Source organism: Manis javanica, chromosome 8 (genome assembly GCF_040802235.1).
Source record: "Manis javanica isolate MJ-LG chromosome 8, MJ_LKY, whole genome shotgun sequence".
Lineage (NCBI taxonomy): Eukaryota > Metazoa > Chordata > Mammalia > Pholidota > Manidae > Manis > Manis javanica.
The window spans coordinates 106,997,331-107,013,832 of record NC_133163.1 but is presented as its reverse complement, the minus strand read 5'-3'; the positions used below and the strand labels follow the sequence as shown (position 1 = coordinate 107,013,832).

Below are 16,502 nucleotides of genomic sequence, written 5' to 3'. Positions count from 1 at the left end.
TAGGTATTTGGCTTCTCTTAAAAAATTGAGAGATCTAGCCACATGGGCCTAGAATTCCTTCTCTGGCTCAACTACAGCATGAAAGCAACTGACTCTACAGCAATGGACACACTTTCTGGCTTGCCACAGTCCCCACTATGCCCTACTGTCTCCCCAACAAAACACCCAGAACGTCACTCATTTAATGCCCCTGTTTGGGCCCTGAGGTACCTGAGTTTGCCACACCCACTCTAGGAACAGACAAGTGATTAAAAAAAAGTCCCCTGTTAAAGAAGCTATGAGTCTAATGGAGTCAACAGACAGGATGATCAAGTAGAGCATGGTGTATGATACAAACTACAATAAAGGAATAACCAGGGTGCAATGCTCTAAGGAAGGTGCAACAAACCCCAGTGTGGGGAGGAGAGGTGTCTTGGCACCTTCACAGGGGAGAGGATATTTGGGGAGAGTGAAGGATGAGAAGCAGCTGGACAGGCAGAAAAGGAAAAGGAAGTGAGTCCACATGTACAAAAAAATGAGAGGACTAATAGAATATGGAGGCTTCTGGAGATGGGGTTAGGCAGAGAAGGGGCCCCTACTGTCTACCATGCTAACAATTTTGAACTTGAGTCTGGGGCAGCAGGGAACTAAGAGAGCTATTTAAGCAGAGGCTGAAACGATCAGATTTGTTATTTGAGAGAAAGATGCTGGCAGCCGTGAACACATCCTGGGGCAGAGACCATTTGCTGGCACAGGCACGCACCCCTCTGGATGCGAAGGTGAACCCCTTTGTGTTACTTTCCTGGTGCTCGGAAACCCCACGTTCCCTGCCAATGACACATGTGTTGGCTGACTCACCCATTATTTCCCTTACATACTGATACGGGTCAGAGCAGTTCTTGAACTGGCAAAATGAAAATGCTGTGAACTAACATACTATGTTGACCTTGAAAACGGTCCAAATGCAGCAACCTAAGTCTCTACAGATCACCTTGATTCCATACAACAAAGATCTTCTTTCGCCCACCATGTTCCCTTCCTCACAGAGAGTAGAGGACCTAGAAGCTTCCAATAAAATATCCTGCACCCCAAGTGTGGCATATGCTTATTTTCCCTTACAGTCAAATCTCTGTTAACATTTCCCAAACACCATCTTCAACTGCCCTTCAAAGAATATACTATATTAACTCGAACTCTGATGCAAGGTTTACAGGTGCTAATGACATGATGGGTCCAAAGGAGAATCATTTTACTCAGTAGCCTACTGGCATGCACCTGATGAAATAACAGACATAAAGGCCAATGACAATGACATCAGGCAGTTGCAAAGAAAGGAAATGGGATGGAAAAACCAGACATGTCCTCTCAAAGCAATGAAAATTAAATCAGTTTCACTTTTCTCCCTCAAACTAAACCAAATCTCAGCAAATACTAAGACAGGCAAATCAACAGTAGGCCCCTTAAAAACTGTCTCTGTTAGGACAATCCCAAACAGACTATTTCCCAGACTTTTTATTGTGATAACAAACAAGCCCATCTTTCACTTCTTGTCATTTGCAATTACCTTGCTATAATTGAAAACCAGTGAATCGCTGTAGAGCTCATGGCTGAGAGGGCCTACTAGCCCTGAGCTGTCCCTGTAATCATCACAGAATAAACAAACAATATGACGAGTTCTTTTCTCATCATCTTTTACCTATATATATCAGTCTCTCAAAACTGTATGCTCTGTAATTCCCCTTTCCCTAAAGATGGCATGATATTTCAAAGCATTTTCCCCTTCAAAACACTGTTTTTCTTCAATAGTCAAGGTAAGGCCTGAACCAAAAGATTCAACATAATTTGGAATCTATTTATAGGAGCCAAGAATTCAATTAAGAGAAAAATTGTCTTTCAAGGGCTTGGGCAATTCATCCAATGAACCCATCTGTTCTTTGTGGAGAAAAGAACCTGAATTATCTAACAAAAGGCTTTGCAAGTCGGAAGGAACAGGCTAGGACAGGGGAGAAGGGATCCGGAAATCTGGGTCCTATCTGCAATCCTACCACACTAGCAAAACCCTCCAACTCCCAAGGCCTCTGGCCTTCAGGGACATCTACAGGGGCACAGCTCTCCACTCCGCAAGGGGCTGCAGAACATTAAGAGCTCACTCGTGGGCCTCTAAAGCTCACCCCGTGCCACGGCGTTTAACCAATGCCCTTAACAATGTTGAAGTTTATAGACTGTACAAGGCCAGGGGCCGCACTGCCAAGCTTATTCTTTGTGAACAAGCTCTACTCCCACCATGTGAGGACACTGAGCTTCACTCTGTAATGAAAAGGACAACTGGCGGGCGTGGGCCTTCATCCCTGCCCAAGCCCCATTCTCTTGTGGCATCCCGACCCCCGCCGCAGTCCAGCTCACCCTGGTGGCCTCTTCCACACTCTCCCTCAGGGCCTGCAGCTCCGTGTCATACTGCTCCTTCAGCCGGTCCATCTCCCGGTCGTGGCTGGAAACCTCCTCCTTCAGGGCTCCCTTCAGGGCGGCGAGTTCTCGCTCCCGCTTTCTCAGATGGTCCTCCTGCTCCTCTTTGGCGATGAGCAGGTCCTGAAGATCCTGTTTTGACTGTAAGAGCTCCTAAAGAGAGGACGCAGGGATAGGCAGGTGAGGACGAAATACCTTTGACTGCCACGAGGCCCTCAGTCACCCAGGTGAACGGCCACACACTCATCTGGCTCCCCCACCGCTGCCTCCTCACACCGCACGCTGCTTTGACCAGCTCTTCCTCTCCCCTTTCACTGCGCCAAGGCCTTCGGGAAACTGATTTACTTTTCAGGGCTTTGAGGGGACATGCCTGTCTTTTCTGTCTCATTTTCGTGCTATGCAGTGGTCTGGCGCCCTTCCTCTTGGCCTTTACGTGCTGTTGCATCATGGGGTCTTGTTGACTTGCTGGTCTTGCTGGCTTCACAGACCCGGAACCCTGCGTGTGGCCAAACCCTGATCCATCACCCTAGTACTGGGGACAACTGCCCCTTACTCCTTCTATCACACTCTGAGCAAGGGACAATATTCACATTTTCTGCTCCTCAGCTGCCGAGGACTTAATGCAGAAAGTCACAAAACTGGGGCAACAAGTTCCACTACAAATCACATTACTTAAACCCAAGCGTGTCCTGCAGAAGCTCAGTATTCCCTTTACCTCCCAGCTTTGCACTAGACCTGCTCAGTACCCTGCAGGCTCAGAACTCGCCCTCTCCTGCAGACACCCTCACTTCATACTTAGCTGGGCCTGGGCCTCAGCTGCCTCCCCACCCCAGCTCTTCTCTGCTCGCCAGGGCTTCTCCCCACTGGGAACCATGTCACAGACAATGAGCTGTCCCTTGCCAGCCTGCTCCAAGTCTTTACTGCATCCGTTATCTCTTCTTTTCCTGTCATTTTGTTCTTCTCCATTTGCTTTAGTCTATGTCCTTTCCCTTGGGGCACAAGAATCCTTTAACAGAAGGCAAAAAAAGAAAAACACACACACACACAAGCTCTCCCACCAAACTTCTGAAAGCATAATTTCTGTTCAATGCCTCCACTTCTTGAACACCTACCTATTCACTCCTTCATCTCTTGCTATATGGCTTTCATCCTGCTTTGACTACGTACCCGCTCCGAGGTCATAGTAACCTCTTGATGGCCATATCCAATGGCCTCTTCTCAGTCCTCACGTTCCTGACCCCTCTTCGATCCTCCCCCTGTCTCCTTAAAATTCTTTTGCCTTGCAGTTCCAAGACCCTGAGCTCTCCCGTTTTCTTCCCTCAGGCCATTTTTTTGGTGACAATCTGTTCTGGCTTTTCTTTCCCTCTTCACGAAAGCTAAGATGATCCACAAGAATGAAACTGCATTCTTTGTTTCTTTTGGGCCCGCTAGTCTACTTTTTTCCAATTATTAATGCTATATGAATAACTCCCAAATATTTTCCTCCAACTCTTATGTAAGTCCATACCTGCGTTTGCAACGACCTGCTAAACACATCCACCTGGATGTCCCACAGGTGCCTCACCTGCCGGTGGTTTGTATTGGTCCATGAATTCAGCGTGTGCATTACTCTTGTGCATGGCACCGCCTGCTCGAAAGCCCGACAGCTACCTTGACCTCTCTCATCCTTGTCCCTCACAACCAAAGAATTAGCTCTGTCACATTTTAGATCTTTTCCCTCCCCTCCTTGGTTTAGGCTCTCATCACTTCCTGCCCAGGCAGCTTGCAATCACCACCCAACTCTCTGCACATCCTCCAGCCTTTCACCTGTGGCCCCTGGGGCATCGTCTACAGAGCACCCTCCATCTGAAGGGCCCTGCTTGCCTCTCAGTCCCACCTCTCTCTGCTTTGCAGAAGTCTCTGAGGAGTTAGATGCCACAAGGCCTCCTCCAAGAAGCCTTCCTGAATCCCCTTCCCAAATACTCACCTTGCTTTAGCTACACAAACATGCACTTAACACTTTCACCTTGCAGTCCACACATTTACATTATTTTACCTCCCCTGCTAGACTGTCAGCATCTTGAAAGAAGGACAGAGATATGATTTATAATACTTTTGATGCATGGATCAGTGATACTAGGGACAGGTCTGTTATGGGTATAAATAAATTAATATGTCCAGTATAGCAGGAGTCTGGAGTTATTAGAATAAACTAGTCTATTTTTTCACCAGAGGCTTCTGAGAAAATACACATCCTGTGTATTAGTCTTTGTGAACAAGCTCTTTTCCCACAGTGTGATGGCACCGAAGGAACCAGAGGAATGGCTGCTGCCTGGGCACAGAAGGCCTCAGGGATGCCAAGCTACTTTCCATTCAAGAAGTGCATCATTGGTGAAGGGATGAAAACATTCCTATCGATTCAAAGTTTAACAACGGAATCTCTTTCCTTTTCCCGGGGACATGCAGATCCATCCTGCAGTCCCAGGGGAGAGCTGCCTTGCCGGGAGCAAGACTGAGCCCTTCAAGAATCCAGCTAGCAGGCACTGATGAGCTCAGCTTAAAGGGCAAGAGATGAAGCCAGGTAGCTTTTCCAAAGCACTGAGCACAGAGCTCATAATCCAATCTTATGAAAATACACTCTGCCCTGATATTTCCCTACAGGGACGTCCTGCCGCCACCAGCCCCTCCTGAAGGAGTATCAGAGCCTCCCCGCTGCTGTTGCTATTGGCTGCCCCCTCATGTCCTCCGGAGCCCCTGCCAGACTCTCCTCAACAGTCCGTGTGACTCTAACCCTGCCTCCTGCCCTTGCTCTCATACATTTCTCAAGTGGTCTGACGATAAGGCAGTTCCTCCTCCCACATTTATCTCTTCCAGGACGTATCTGTGTTTCGTGTCGCTTCTTGCATATACTGCCGCCAATGCATGTCAAGAACCTAGCTTTTTATGGCCCATTCTACACTGATAGCTGTTATCTGCAGCTGGGCTACTGCCTAAGTGGACTGTGCTGCTCAAATCCAATCAGATTACACCTCACCATAGCACTTAGAAGCACATGAAGTTTTCCAGGATAGAGACCAAAAAGCACTGGAGATTTCAAACACTTCACTTCGTCCTCAATGGCTTTATTGCCAATTACACCCAGCCAACAAAGAGAGCGAAGATATACAAACTTCAAAACATAAGTAAACATCCTTAAGAGATGAACATGCTTCTCTGTAGACTCCAATCAAAGAAAATAAGGGAAAACTTTGGCCAATCAGAATCAGTGCTTTCAAAACTTATATGCATCAGGATAGTTGCATATATGAAAAGTAGCAGGGAGATAAAAATCTTAGTGAGTATGTATGGGAGAGGCTATAAGAGTTCACCAAAAGCTGTAGTTGGCGCTTACTACATAATAAGAATTGTGTTAAGTATTTCCAAAAATCAAAAACTACAACAACCCTAGAGCTCTACGATGCCAACATGTCCAGGGTCACACAGTTTGTAAGTGGGAGAGCCAAGAAGGAACCTAGATTGGATAGAATGCCCCTTTGCTTCATCAGTCAGCCTCTGCAGGCCTGACAGCGAACCTGCACACTCGGGAGGTTCTGAGGAGCAATCACACGTGCTCTGTCTCAGATGCAAACAGAACAGAGCACCATGTTTAGCTGGAAGTGCCTGTAAGGAGGCCCATCTCTTTAAACAAAAGCAAAGAAACATGCCCAAAATCTGAAAAGATAAAACAGAAGGGAAGTTGAAAGAAAAAGCATCGTGCTCTGGGACCCAGCTGTCAGCAGTAGCAAGTGGCCACCCTGCCAAGGGTGCGCTGAGACGCACACCAGGATGCCTTGAGCAGCAGCTTACTTACCTGCAGAAAGCTTCATTTCACACAGCATCTATTCACAGGTGTGCCATGTCACAAGGAGGAAAGTACTAATCTAGACCCTCTTCTGTGTAAATGCTTGCCAAAAGTTCCACAAGGTCCCTATCTCTGGCCACACTCACAGAAAGGGTAAGTACATGTAACACACATTCATATTTTTTCATAATTGAAAAAAAAGAGAAACAACAAATATAGGAGGATGAATAAATACATGTGGTTTACCTCCTTAAAATATGAAATACAAAGACTATAGTTTATAATAAGGAAAACCATTTCTGACAAACTAACTTTTAAAAGCAGGTATCAAAGCTGTAGGGCCCTACAACTGTCCTTAAATTATAGATGGTTAGATAAAACCTATCCATGAATAGGGAAGCAAACAGAATATACAGAAATAAAAATAGTTGTTAAGGTGTTAGGAAAATATGTGTCTATACACACACACCCTGTTTTGTTTGTTTTTTAAGAGGATGGAACATACTTTAATAGTTTACTAGCTCGATTTAATAACTTCGAAATATTTAGACCCAGATTATATGAGCCTCCATTTGTCTCTGCCCAGGACCCGTGAATGTAGTTGGGCCTAGAATTTGGCAGTGGGGAATCAGGGAGTCTTAGCCCAGGATGCCCCAGTAGATAATGAAAAGGGCTGGGAGCTGTATGAAACAAGCTAGGCCTGGCAAGCCGGAGTTTTAACTCACGGTGCCTTCTGAGTATATTTTCTTTCTGTTATTCTTCAGCTTTCAGGACAGTCTTGCTAGAAAATTTCTGGCTGCTATTACAGCTCAACAGCATGGCAGTGAAAAACAGTCATCCTACCAGCCCTCTACCCTATTTTAAAATTTCCTTTTATGTTGTTTCAATAATATTTCAGTTACAAATACACATATTTGCAAAGTCCCATTCCAATGTATCTGGTCCTTATAACTCAGTCCAGAAGAAGGTAAAAGCCACAAGAAGCATGTATAACACCATGAATACAGTGGTTCTTAAAGAACTGTTGGACAAAAGAACTACCAGGCAGTAAGAAACAGGTCCAAGGCCTGCTCAGAGAAAAGGTTTAAATGGAGACATGTAGCTAAGATCATGTGGGGAGAAGAGAAATGATTCCCCTCTGCCCATGTGAAAACCAAATCCATGAGAAGGGCTATGCTGTGTGGCCACCAGCACTCTGCTTTCTGCCCCTGCCAGGTCATGGGGATGAGAGAGGCTAAGTTCTAAGGAGCAGGAACTAAAGTCCCTCCTAGAGAATTACTTAAAATCTAAACAAGGAAGGGTTGACAACTGAAACTTACAGGGAGCTACAAGGATTTATGAGCCAGAAGCTTTTAACCCCAAGAAGCACAAAAATGAGTCCTAAGCCCTTAGGGAAAAAGCAGTACAAAATGAAAGTTAAATACTAACAAGGTACCTTATTTTTTCTGCTTTGTTCTACATTGTGCATCATTTATTTGTCGATTGTTTCACAAACTAAAGCTTACAAAGATATAAATTTCAAAACTACACCAAAAATATAGGTAATGATGTTACAGCCAGTATTAAAACATCTAAATGGACACAGAGATAAAGTTCTATCTTCTCCTGACCCCTCGAGTATATTCATTCCCAACAAAAAGTGTAGACATTCAAAATCTATTCTTGTTCTCTAATCATTTCATATGTGTGTCTACCACTTCAACAGGGATAATCTTGTTCAGGGAAAAGATAGTAACTGTCTTTGGAAGACCCCATAATAATTAACCAATGCTAAGTAAAGGAAAGAATCACCCTTCTCCACTGATTTATAGATTGATCAGAGCTACTAAATACTCAGTAGAGGATACACTGATATGGGCAGAGGCCAGATGGGCAGCCTGAGGACACAGTAAGTTCATTCATTCATTCATCCATCCATCCATTCATCCATTCACTCACTCATACACGTCCACCCAACCATCCACCAAATATTTACCAAGTGCTCTATGTTCCAGGCACTGGGACAGCTGCTGTGGATAAAATGCTAAGCCAATCATGCCCCAGCCAGTAATGTCTTTAAATGTTTTTCCATCAGTAACATTACTTACAAAGTGTTTTTGCCCAAAATTTAACATGAATAGTGTTTAGATCTAAATTCAAATTGACTAGAAATACAGGGGATAGTGGAAGAAGTTAATGGACACCACAGGGAAACAATCAGACAAATTCAGAATGTGGGACATTGTTTTGGTCTCTTTAAAGACCGATGGGATGGAAGAAAAAGAGCAGGGAATAGACGATGGCAGGCAGTGGGGCTATCCTAAGATAAATGAACTCAGAGAACAGTGAAAGCAATGTAGGATCCTTGATTGCATCCCGGCTTGGGGTAGGGGGAACAACTATAAAATATACTTGGGGGACAACTGGCAGATTTGGAATAAGGACCAGGTGTTATAATTACTGTTATATTAAACTTTTTAGGCATGATAATAGTATTAAGGATATTATATTCTCTAATTTTTTGAAGATTTGTGCTGAAGAATTTAGGTATGAGGTGTGGTGTTATCTGTAACTTACTTTGAAATGGTTCAGCAAAGACAAATATATGGACGGATGAAAAAAATAATGGGTTGCATGGATTGACAGATGAATAAATGGAGTAAGTACAGAAAAATGTTGACTGCTGTTGGATTTGGGTAGTAACTCTAGGGGAATTAATGAATTATTCTTTCTACTTTTCTGTATGGTTGAAAATCTTCCTAAGACAATGTTTAAAAACTATTACACATGATGCTCCTACAGAATCTAGCTATAGGCACAGTAGCAAATGCACACAACAGAATATGGCTCTCAGCAGCCAGTTCCACCCCCCACTTCCCATCCTCTTCAAGCAAATGGGACCTCTTGTCACCTGACCCCACCGCCCCCTTACCTCAATCAGAGCCCCTTTCTCGCTGTCCTCGGATCGTTTAGCACTATCCAACTCATCATGCATTTCTGAGAGCTGGTCCTGGAGATCCCTGATCTCAGTTTGGTGCTGTTCCCGTTCCATCTTCACCTGGAACAGCCTGGCAGAAAAGCAAGCCCATCAGAGAGACTCTCCTAGGCTCTGCTTCTTTCCATCCAGTCTGATTTCAGACCTTTGGATGATTAAGCAGAGTCAACTAAAGCCCCAAGGAGCCTCCTATTCTGTTTTGTGCTGAACGAAAAAATCACAAACCAGAAAAGGCATTGGGAAAAACCCATTTCTACAAGCTATTTTCCCAACAAGATGACATTAAGAATGTAAACCAATGTAATGGGACATTTTTTCCCCACAAAATGAGACCTAAAGCCCTAGAATGTGGATGTAGAAGGCGAGGAATTGACAAAAAGAGCACAACTTTTCTGATGAATGTTTTCACTGAAGCTGCCTCACTCCCTACCCCTCACCTTTCCAGTACTCTAGACCAGGAGAGTCAGCAAATTATGGCTTGTGGGCTAACTGGCCCACTGCCTGCTTTTGTAAATAAAGTTTTATTAGATAACAGCCATGCTCATTCATTTATGTATTGCTTACGGTCATTTGCACAATGTGATGGCAGAATTGAGTGATTCTAACAAAGATCATATGGCCCATAAACTATGCAGTATTTACTCCCATAAACCATAAAATATTTACTATCTTACAGAAGTTTGCCAACTGCCGCTCTAAACTCAGAACTATTCTTTTTCATTTTGTAGTCTTTACTACACTCCAAATTTTCTGATTTTTTTCTCACCAACTTCTTTTCTGAAATCAATCTCTAAGAATTTGTGAAAAGCAAAAGCTACATTACCAAAATTGCAAGGGCAATCAAGTATTTTTATTATCGTATGTTCTGTTTTTCTTGAATTTCCCTTGAGATTTCACTCCCGCTTAAACCTCCGCTTAAGGCTTCTGTCATGTGCACAGGGCTTCACAGCATTTTCAGACCGTAGCTTCAGATCCTTTTGTCACAGATTTGAATGAAAAACAATGACAGGGCCACCTTGGGCTTGACTTTACTTCTCTGCAACCTCAATAAAAGCACTGGGCACAGAGACCAGCACCATCCAGGATGAAATCCACAAACTGGAAGCTTATGGGGGTCACATGGCATGTGCTTTTCAGAGGTTGAGCCCAGGCTCCTTGAAACCTCGGTCTTTAGAAAATCACCACACAGCATTCCCTGCTTCTCATTTACCTACTGTGAGATCCACTCTAAGGGCTGAAACTTTATAAACCATTTCATTTGTATAAAATATTAAAAGATGTACACAAAATGATTAATTTTATTTTTAAATTTGAATGTATTCTTAAGTTAATAGTTGTTCTTTTAATTATTAACCTTTCTGCTTACCAGTCAGCATCATTTCCAGTTTTGCAATTTTACAAGAAGAGGGAGAGAAGGAAGGGTCAGCAGCCCCTGTGAACATCAGGAAGGCTGGAGAGCATTAAAAGGACAAAAGGGTGCTGGTTCCATCAGCTCCAAGACCTCAGGAAGCCTACAGGCCCCAGAACTCACTCCTCCAGGTTTCTCCGGAGCTCCCCTTCGCTTTCCTCCAGTCTCTTCTGCAGCTTGGAGTTCTCCTCCATCTTGTTGTCATGTTGGCTTTGAAGATCTGCAAAGTTCACTTTCATTCTCTCTCTCTCTTCTCTGATGTTCTGTTGATTCTAATACGAACACACGTGATATTAAAGTACAGCCACTGTTCATTAACGTAGTGCCACAGAAGCCTACTTCCCAATTCTGATGGATTCTGTGTCCTCAAATTTATATGATTAAACAATTCCATCATACTACATAAGTAAGGCATAGGAGTTTGTAGCTAGAAAGGATATTAAATATTAAATGAGTTGTGATACATCTAAAAGAGAAACACGAATATAGCTAAACTTCAGTCTGCTATTTCTATTGCTTAGTTCAGATGGTTTATACGCATTTAGTTTCCTACTGGCCTGCCTGGATCCAACAGCATTTCTTTTATGCTGTCAAAGCAAATAGTGGCTATGTGCTTTGGTTACTTTAAAAAAAAAAGAAGTTCTTTGGCTGCCAATATGTGGGAATTCATTCAGTGATGAGAGTAACGTTTCTTTGAGGGGAAAGAAAAAAACGGCTTTCACTTCACTTAGGCATCCCAACGTGTTTAATATATTCTTTATCAATCAAGACAGAAATGAAAAAAATAACATAAAGGAAAAACCAGATACCTTGACTTCTAGTTGAAGTTGTCTCTGAAGTTCAGCCACTTCTGTGGTCAACTTGTTTTTCTGTTCCAAAAGATCTTTGACTTCAGATGAAGAATTACAAGCCTATAATTAATTGCAAAGATATCCTAATTTAAATGTTCAAGACTCTTTCAATTCCCTTCCTCCCAAAATATAATCAGAGTAGTAACATACAATCTTAAGACCCAATTCAAATGTAAACCCCTACAGAGGAAGGGGCAGAATGAAACCTTCTGGAGTGACATATCTTGATCTGGGGGGTGTTTACATTTATGCATACCTATGTTAAAAATCCAATTAACTATAGTTAAGATTTGTGCAATTTACCATTTATAAGTTATACCACAATAAAACAACACAAAAAAGATAAAAGAAAGTATTTGTTGAAGATTCCTCTGTTGGAGGAAGTCACACCCAAAGCCCATGTCTCTGTGCTCCCAAGGCCCTGTGTACATGCATCTATCATGAGACTTTCATTACACTGGAAATTATTGCTTCATAATAAGCTTCTTATCCTTCACTCTCTTTTTTTTTCAATTTAGCAATTTTTCCTTTTATTGGCAGTGTTTTTTTTTGGTATCATTAATGTACAGTTACATAAGCAACATTATGGTTACTTGATTTCCCGTATTATCAAGTCCCCCCCACATACCCATTAGTCACTGTCCATCAGTGTAGTAAGATGCTATAGAGTCACTACTTGTCTTCTCTGTGCTATACTGCCTTCACCGTGCCCCCCCCACATTATGTTCACTCTCTTTATATGCCTCTATGCAGTAAGAAATTAAGTGTATGTTAGCTTAATCAGCTTTCTTCTTCAGAGGTTACATTTCCATAAAAAGAAATAAAATGAAGAAGGATCTGATTAAAGACAGTCTATTAGAAAATAATCATCTCTGATTGAGTATTCTCAAAATCTGGCTAAAATCCTACAGCAAAATGATTCGGAAACTACAAATAGGGGGAGGAAAGAGATAAAAGCAGGAATCAGAGCTAGAAAAAGCAGGCTTAGTTCTCACTGGCCTGAATCCAGGTGTGAGCTGTGTGTGAACTTGGAACAAGGTACTTCCTCACCTACTCTCCCTTGAAGTTAACCAGAACTCGATAGTCGGCTAAAACACAGGGCTTCCTATCTTCTTAGGCAAAATGGGAACAATCCATTTTGGAAATGTAAATCCAACCCAGCCAGGGAAATCGTACATTGTTCTTTCCCAAACGAAAACCCTACGTGCTTTGCTGTTTTCCAATATAGTCTGAATCCATAAGGGAGAGGGTTCTTACATTCTCCCACAGGAAATCACTTAACTGACATCAAAACGATAAAATTCCAAAGCTCTTGCCAGCAAACAATCAGATTTAGAAAATAAGAGGGAGAGAAGGGAGCAGAAGACTGTGGGCAATTAAGCAGCTATGGTGCTGTGATGGGAGCCGGAAGGCTAAGAGCCGCAGTTCATCTTCTAATCATCCCTCCCTTGGTTCAGCAGCAGCTTCTTCACTGGCCTCCCCTTTCTCTAACCTTGCCTCTCTCCAAAAGCTGCAAAAGGAATGCATTTTTAAGAATACAACGCTATTCACTCCTGTTTAAAGTCCACCGATGGCAGCCCTATCACCTTCAGCCTACGTACGTGATTTCCAAAGTCCTTCCCAACTGGTGCTTCCTCCCCGCATCCTGGCTGTCTGCTCCAGCCACCCTAAATGACCTCCAGTCCCCTAAACATAGCAAATACACACCTCTTTGTATTTGTTCATGCCATTCCCTCTTACCCAGAACACCCTGCCAGCCCTTCTTCTAGAGAATTCTATACTCAAGACACTATTAATGTCACTGAAGTCTAGGAGGGCTAACCTGACTTCCCCAGTTTGGACTAGCTACCCTTGGCCTGTGATCCACAAAGACCATGTGTCTGCCTTAAGAATACGTAGGTAAGCAAAAAGCAAGAGTCACAGTGATAATTTGGATTTAAGAGTTTTAACAAAAGACCCTAAACTAATCTTAAGAACTATGCAGAGTCTCTGAAGCCTGTCTATAAGCAAGATATGTAATATAAAAATCCCCTAATGGGAATGATTAATATATATGCACATGTGCATGTGTGTATATTAATATAAACATACATGTTTATAAACATAAATGTACTCTATATACATGTATATATAAATAATATGTACTATATATACATGTATATATAAATAATGTGTGTATATTAATATGAATATTAATATAAATATGTATGTATATATATACATAAATTGTTCTATTTGATGCCAGAGCAGCAGCCATGGGTTAACTGAGTGCTAGGGGAATACTGAGCAGTAGAGAAAAGAGAATAGTTGATGCCTAAAAATATCCTCTCTACATGTTTCAAAAGTTAAAAATGAGCCACAGGAAACTTCCTGTTACCTGACTCTGGGTGTCTTCTCTCTCCTTCCTGTGGAGAATTCCCCCGGGAAGGGAACAGAAGCCCACAAGCCAGAAACGAGTTCTAATCCAACGTGGTGTAGGACGGAGGAACAAATTTGCAGTCACCCCTCCTAACTGCTGCTTCCTTTCAGGGCACACGACCTGTCTAGCTCATAGCAGATGTTCATCGAATATGAGATGACTCCTTCTTTAACAAAAAAGTCTCCAAGTCCCAACTTGAATTCAGTACAATAAATTCAACAGGCAGTTTCTTAAAAAGAACTTGGCACCACTCTGCTCCTTCTTTTCCCTTCCACCAGTGCTGGTGGCGTCACCAGTCTCTATTCTTCATCCTCTCGTTCTTCCTCTCTTATTTCTTCCTCTCTGAAGTCCCAGAGCTGGGGCCCAAGCCAGTTCGCACTTACCTTCCAAATTTGCCTACAATAATGCTAGGGCTCTCCATCCATTACTTCATTTCACTCTTCCTATTCTTACTTGCCCTTTCTAAATTTCATCACCTATTTGCTTCATCCTGCTATATTTTGTATTTTTTAATAAAATACCTTAAAATATTTCTGAAAAAAGGCAGAATGCAAGTTAATAATATTCGAAACATGATCTTCCATCTTAGTTTCACTCACTACTCAGGGAACTTCCCACCTACTCCTTCAGTCAAAGGTACAGACTGAAGAAACAGCAATTTGTCTGCCATAGTTCAGCTTTTTTTAAGCCCTCTGCAAAATACAAAACTTTGATTTACTTGATTATTTCGTGGCGTGCTCCCTGTTGCTCGAGACTTTAAAGTCTGGATTTTCTCAAAGACCAGGTTGACTTTCCTTTTGGTAGCATCATCGTTATCGGTGCTTCTGGAAAAGAGGCAGCAGAAAAAAACAAGGGTACAACCATTGGTCTCAGAATATTTTAAGTGCCAAGACACACAGACAAGCCCTTTAAGATGATAAACTGCCAAGAAGCATGAATTAATTAAGGCTACCAACAAAACCAATGCAAGAAGAACGGGATGGATGGTGTTATTTTTCTTCAAATAAATTTTTACATGTGACCTCTCAATTTGGAACAGGGGTCCCCATTTCCTAACATATGAAAGAGACATAATCATATTCTAAATAAGCTTGGAAAAAAACATCCAGAGAAAATGTACTCATCTTTTGTTTGATTCAAATTACTTATATCCATTCCATCAAGGAATTTCTCCTGTGTGTGTATCTCACACAAACACACATTTTACTTTAAATCTTACACTAAGAATGATCTGCATTGACCTTAACTTGTTTAGCTTGTGTTTAAAAAATAAATCCCCCAGGCCAAGACTGGCAACACAGCAGCCCTCTGTCTAGACTTCCACAGGTAATGATCAAATAAATTTTTATTAACTTCTTCCACACCTTCTATCACACATACCTGACAATTAGGAAAAAATTTTTAGTAAGTTTCCTTAAATAGGCACCTCCTCCATAAGAGTATCTCACCAGTCTCTCAATACATCATAAGCAAAAATAAAGAATTTAGAGAAAAAAAATTTTTTATCAAAAGTACTTCTATCTTAATCTTAACATGTAAATCCCTTCACAGAGACACTAATAACTAATTTTTATAAGAATTTCTTTGGTTAGAAGAGAACCTCTTTCCTCCTCCTCCCCCCAAAGAACCCCTATCTGATTGAACCTGACTACTCTGTCAGCTCTATATGACTCACAAATAATTGTGAGAGACAATACAAAAACATGAAGTGTTTCGATACCGATGAGTATTTGCCAAGTGACTTTCAGTCATACCAGGCTGTAAAGCCTTTTTTCTTTTTAATCATATTGATGAGACAACTGAAACAGAAATTTCAAATTCCTGACCTAGAATTCCAGTGCAGTTACTATCTAAGAACTGAGAACAAGATTACTCAAACTCAACCTTCAAGATAAGTATGTGGAAGGCACTGCTTTCAATGACTCAGACATGCTTTAAAAAAAAGGGAAGCACGAGCTTCTGGCCAGTGTCAACTCTGAAGAGAGGAGGTGTTTTTATTTGTAATATCTAATAAGGGACCACTGATTGCTATTGTGCATGTTCAAGAACTCAAGGGGATGGCATAAATTCAAAACTGAATGGCAGATATTTCTATCTTTCCATCTGTTTTGCAATAATAAAGAACCATTTAAAAAATGTGTTCTACCTCCCTCTCCCCTGCTCTCCTTTCCCAACCACCCAGGACTTAAATGCTGTTAGGAAAACTCCAGCAGTTGAGTCTTAACCCTCAAATGACTCACACAGGGCAGGAAGGGAGGGCAAAACACAGGATCTCAGAAAAGGAAATAAAGCCCCCCCCACCAGAAATGACAATACTTTGGTCCTTTAAGGAAAACCACTGACCCTTCTTTAAGGTAATTGTAAAGTATCTGCTTGGCGGTCTCCTCATTGGTTTGTTGAGTGAGCTCCTGCTGGCCTTTTAACAGATCCGGTGTGGCCTGGAACATAATGTCTGTTATTAGATCACAGGATGTTAGGAAGAAGGCAAAACCCTAAAGCAAAAGCTGCCAAACAAACACATGCCTACTTTCCAAAAAAGATTCCTCAGGTAAGGATTCTCATTACAACTGTCTCCACCAGAGACTCAG

At 42.1% G+C, this 16,502-nt stretch overlaps 1 protein-coding gene across 5 annotated transcripts in view; it reads right to left on the bottom strand.

Moving 5' to 3' along the window:
• The window catches only part of CGNL1 (cingulin like 1), a 173,688-nt gene that overhangs the window by 100,654 nt on the left and 56,532 nt on the right, over positions 1 to 16,502 (bottom strand). For 4 of the 5 annotated variants that reach the window (XM_037020954.2, XM_037020956.2, XM_073211901.1 and 1 more), the window contains exons 3-8: positions 16,258 to 16,352; positions 14,633 to 14,738; positions 11,454 to 11,555; positions 10,768 to 10,916; positions 9,174 to 9,309; positions 2,383 to 2,595 (exon numbers count right to left, since the gene is read on the bottom strand). In XM_037020954.2, coding sequence (XP_036876849.2) covers positions 2,383 to 2,595; positions 9,174 to 9,309; positions 10,768 to 10,916; positions 11,454 to 11,555; positions 14,633 to 14,738; positions 16,258 to 16,352 — 801 coding nt within the window. The remainder of the gene's footprint in view (positions 1 to 2,382; positions 2,596 to 9,173; positions 9,310 to 10,767; positions 10,917 to 11,453; positions 11,556 to 14,632; positions 14,739 to 16,257; positions 16,353 to 16,502) is intronic. The other variant, XM_073211902.1, reaches the window with a different exon arrangement.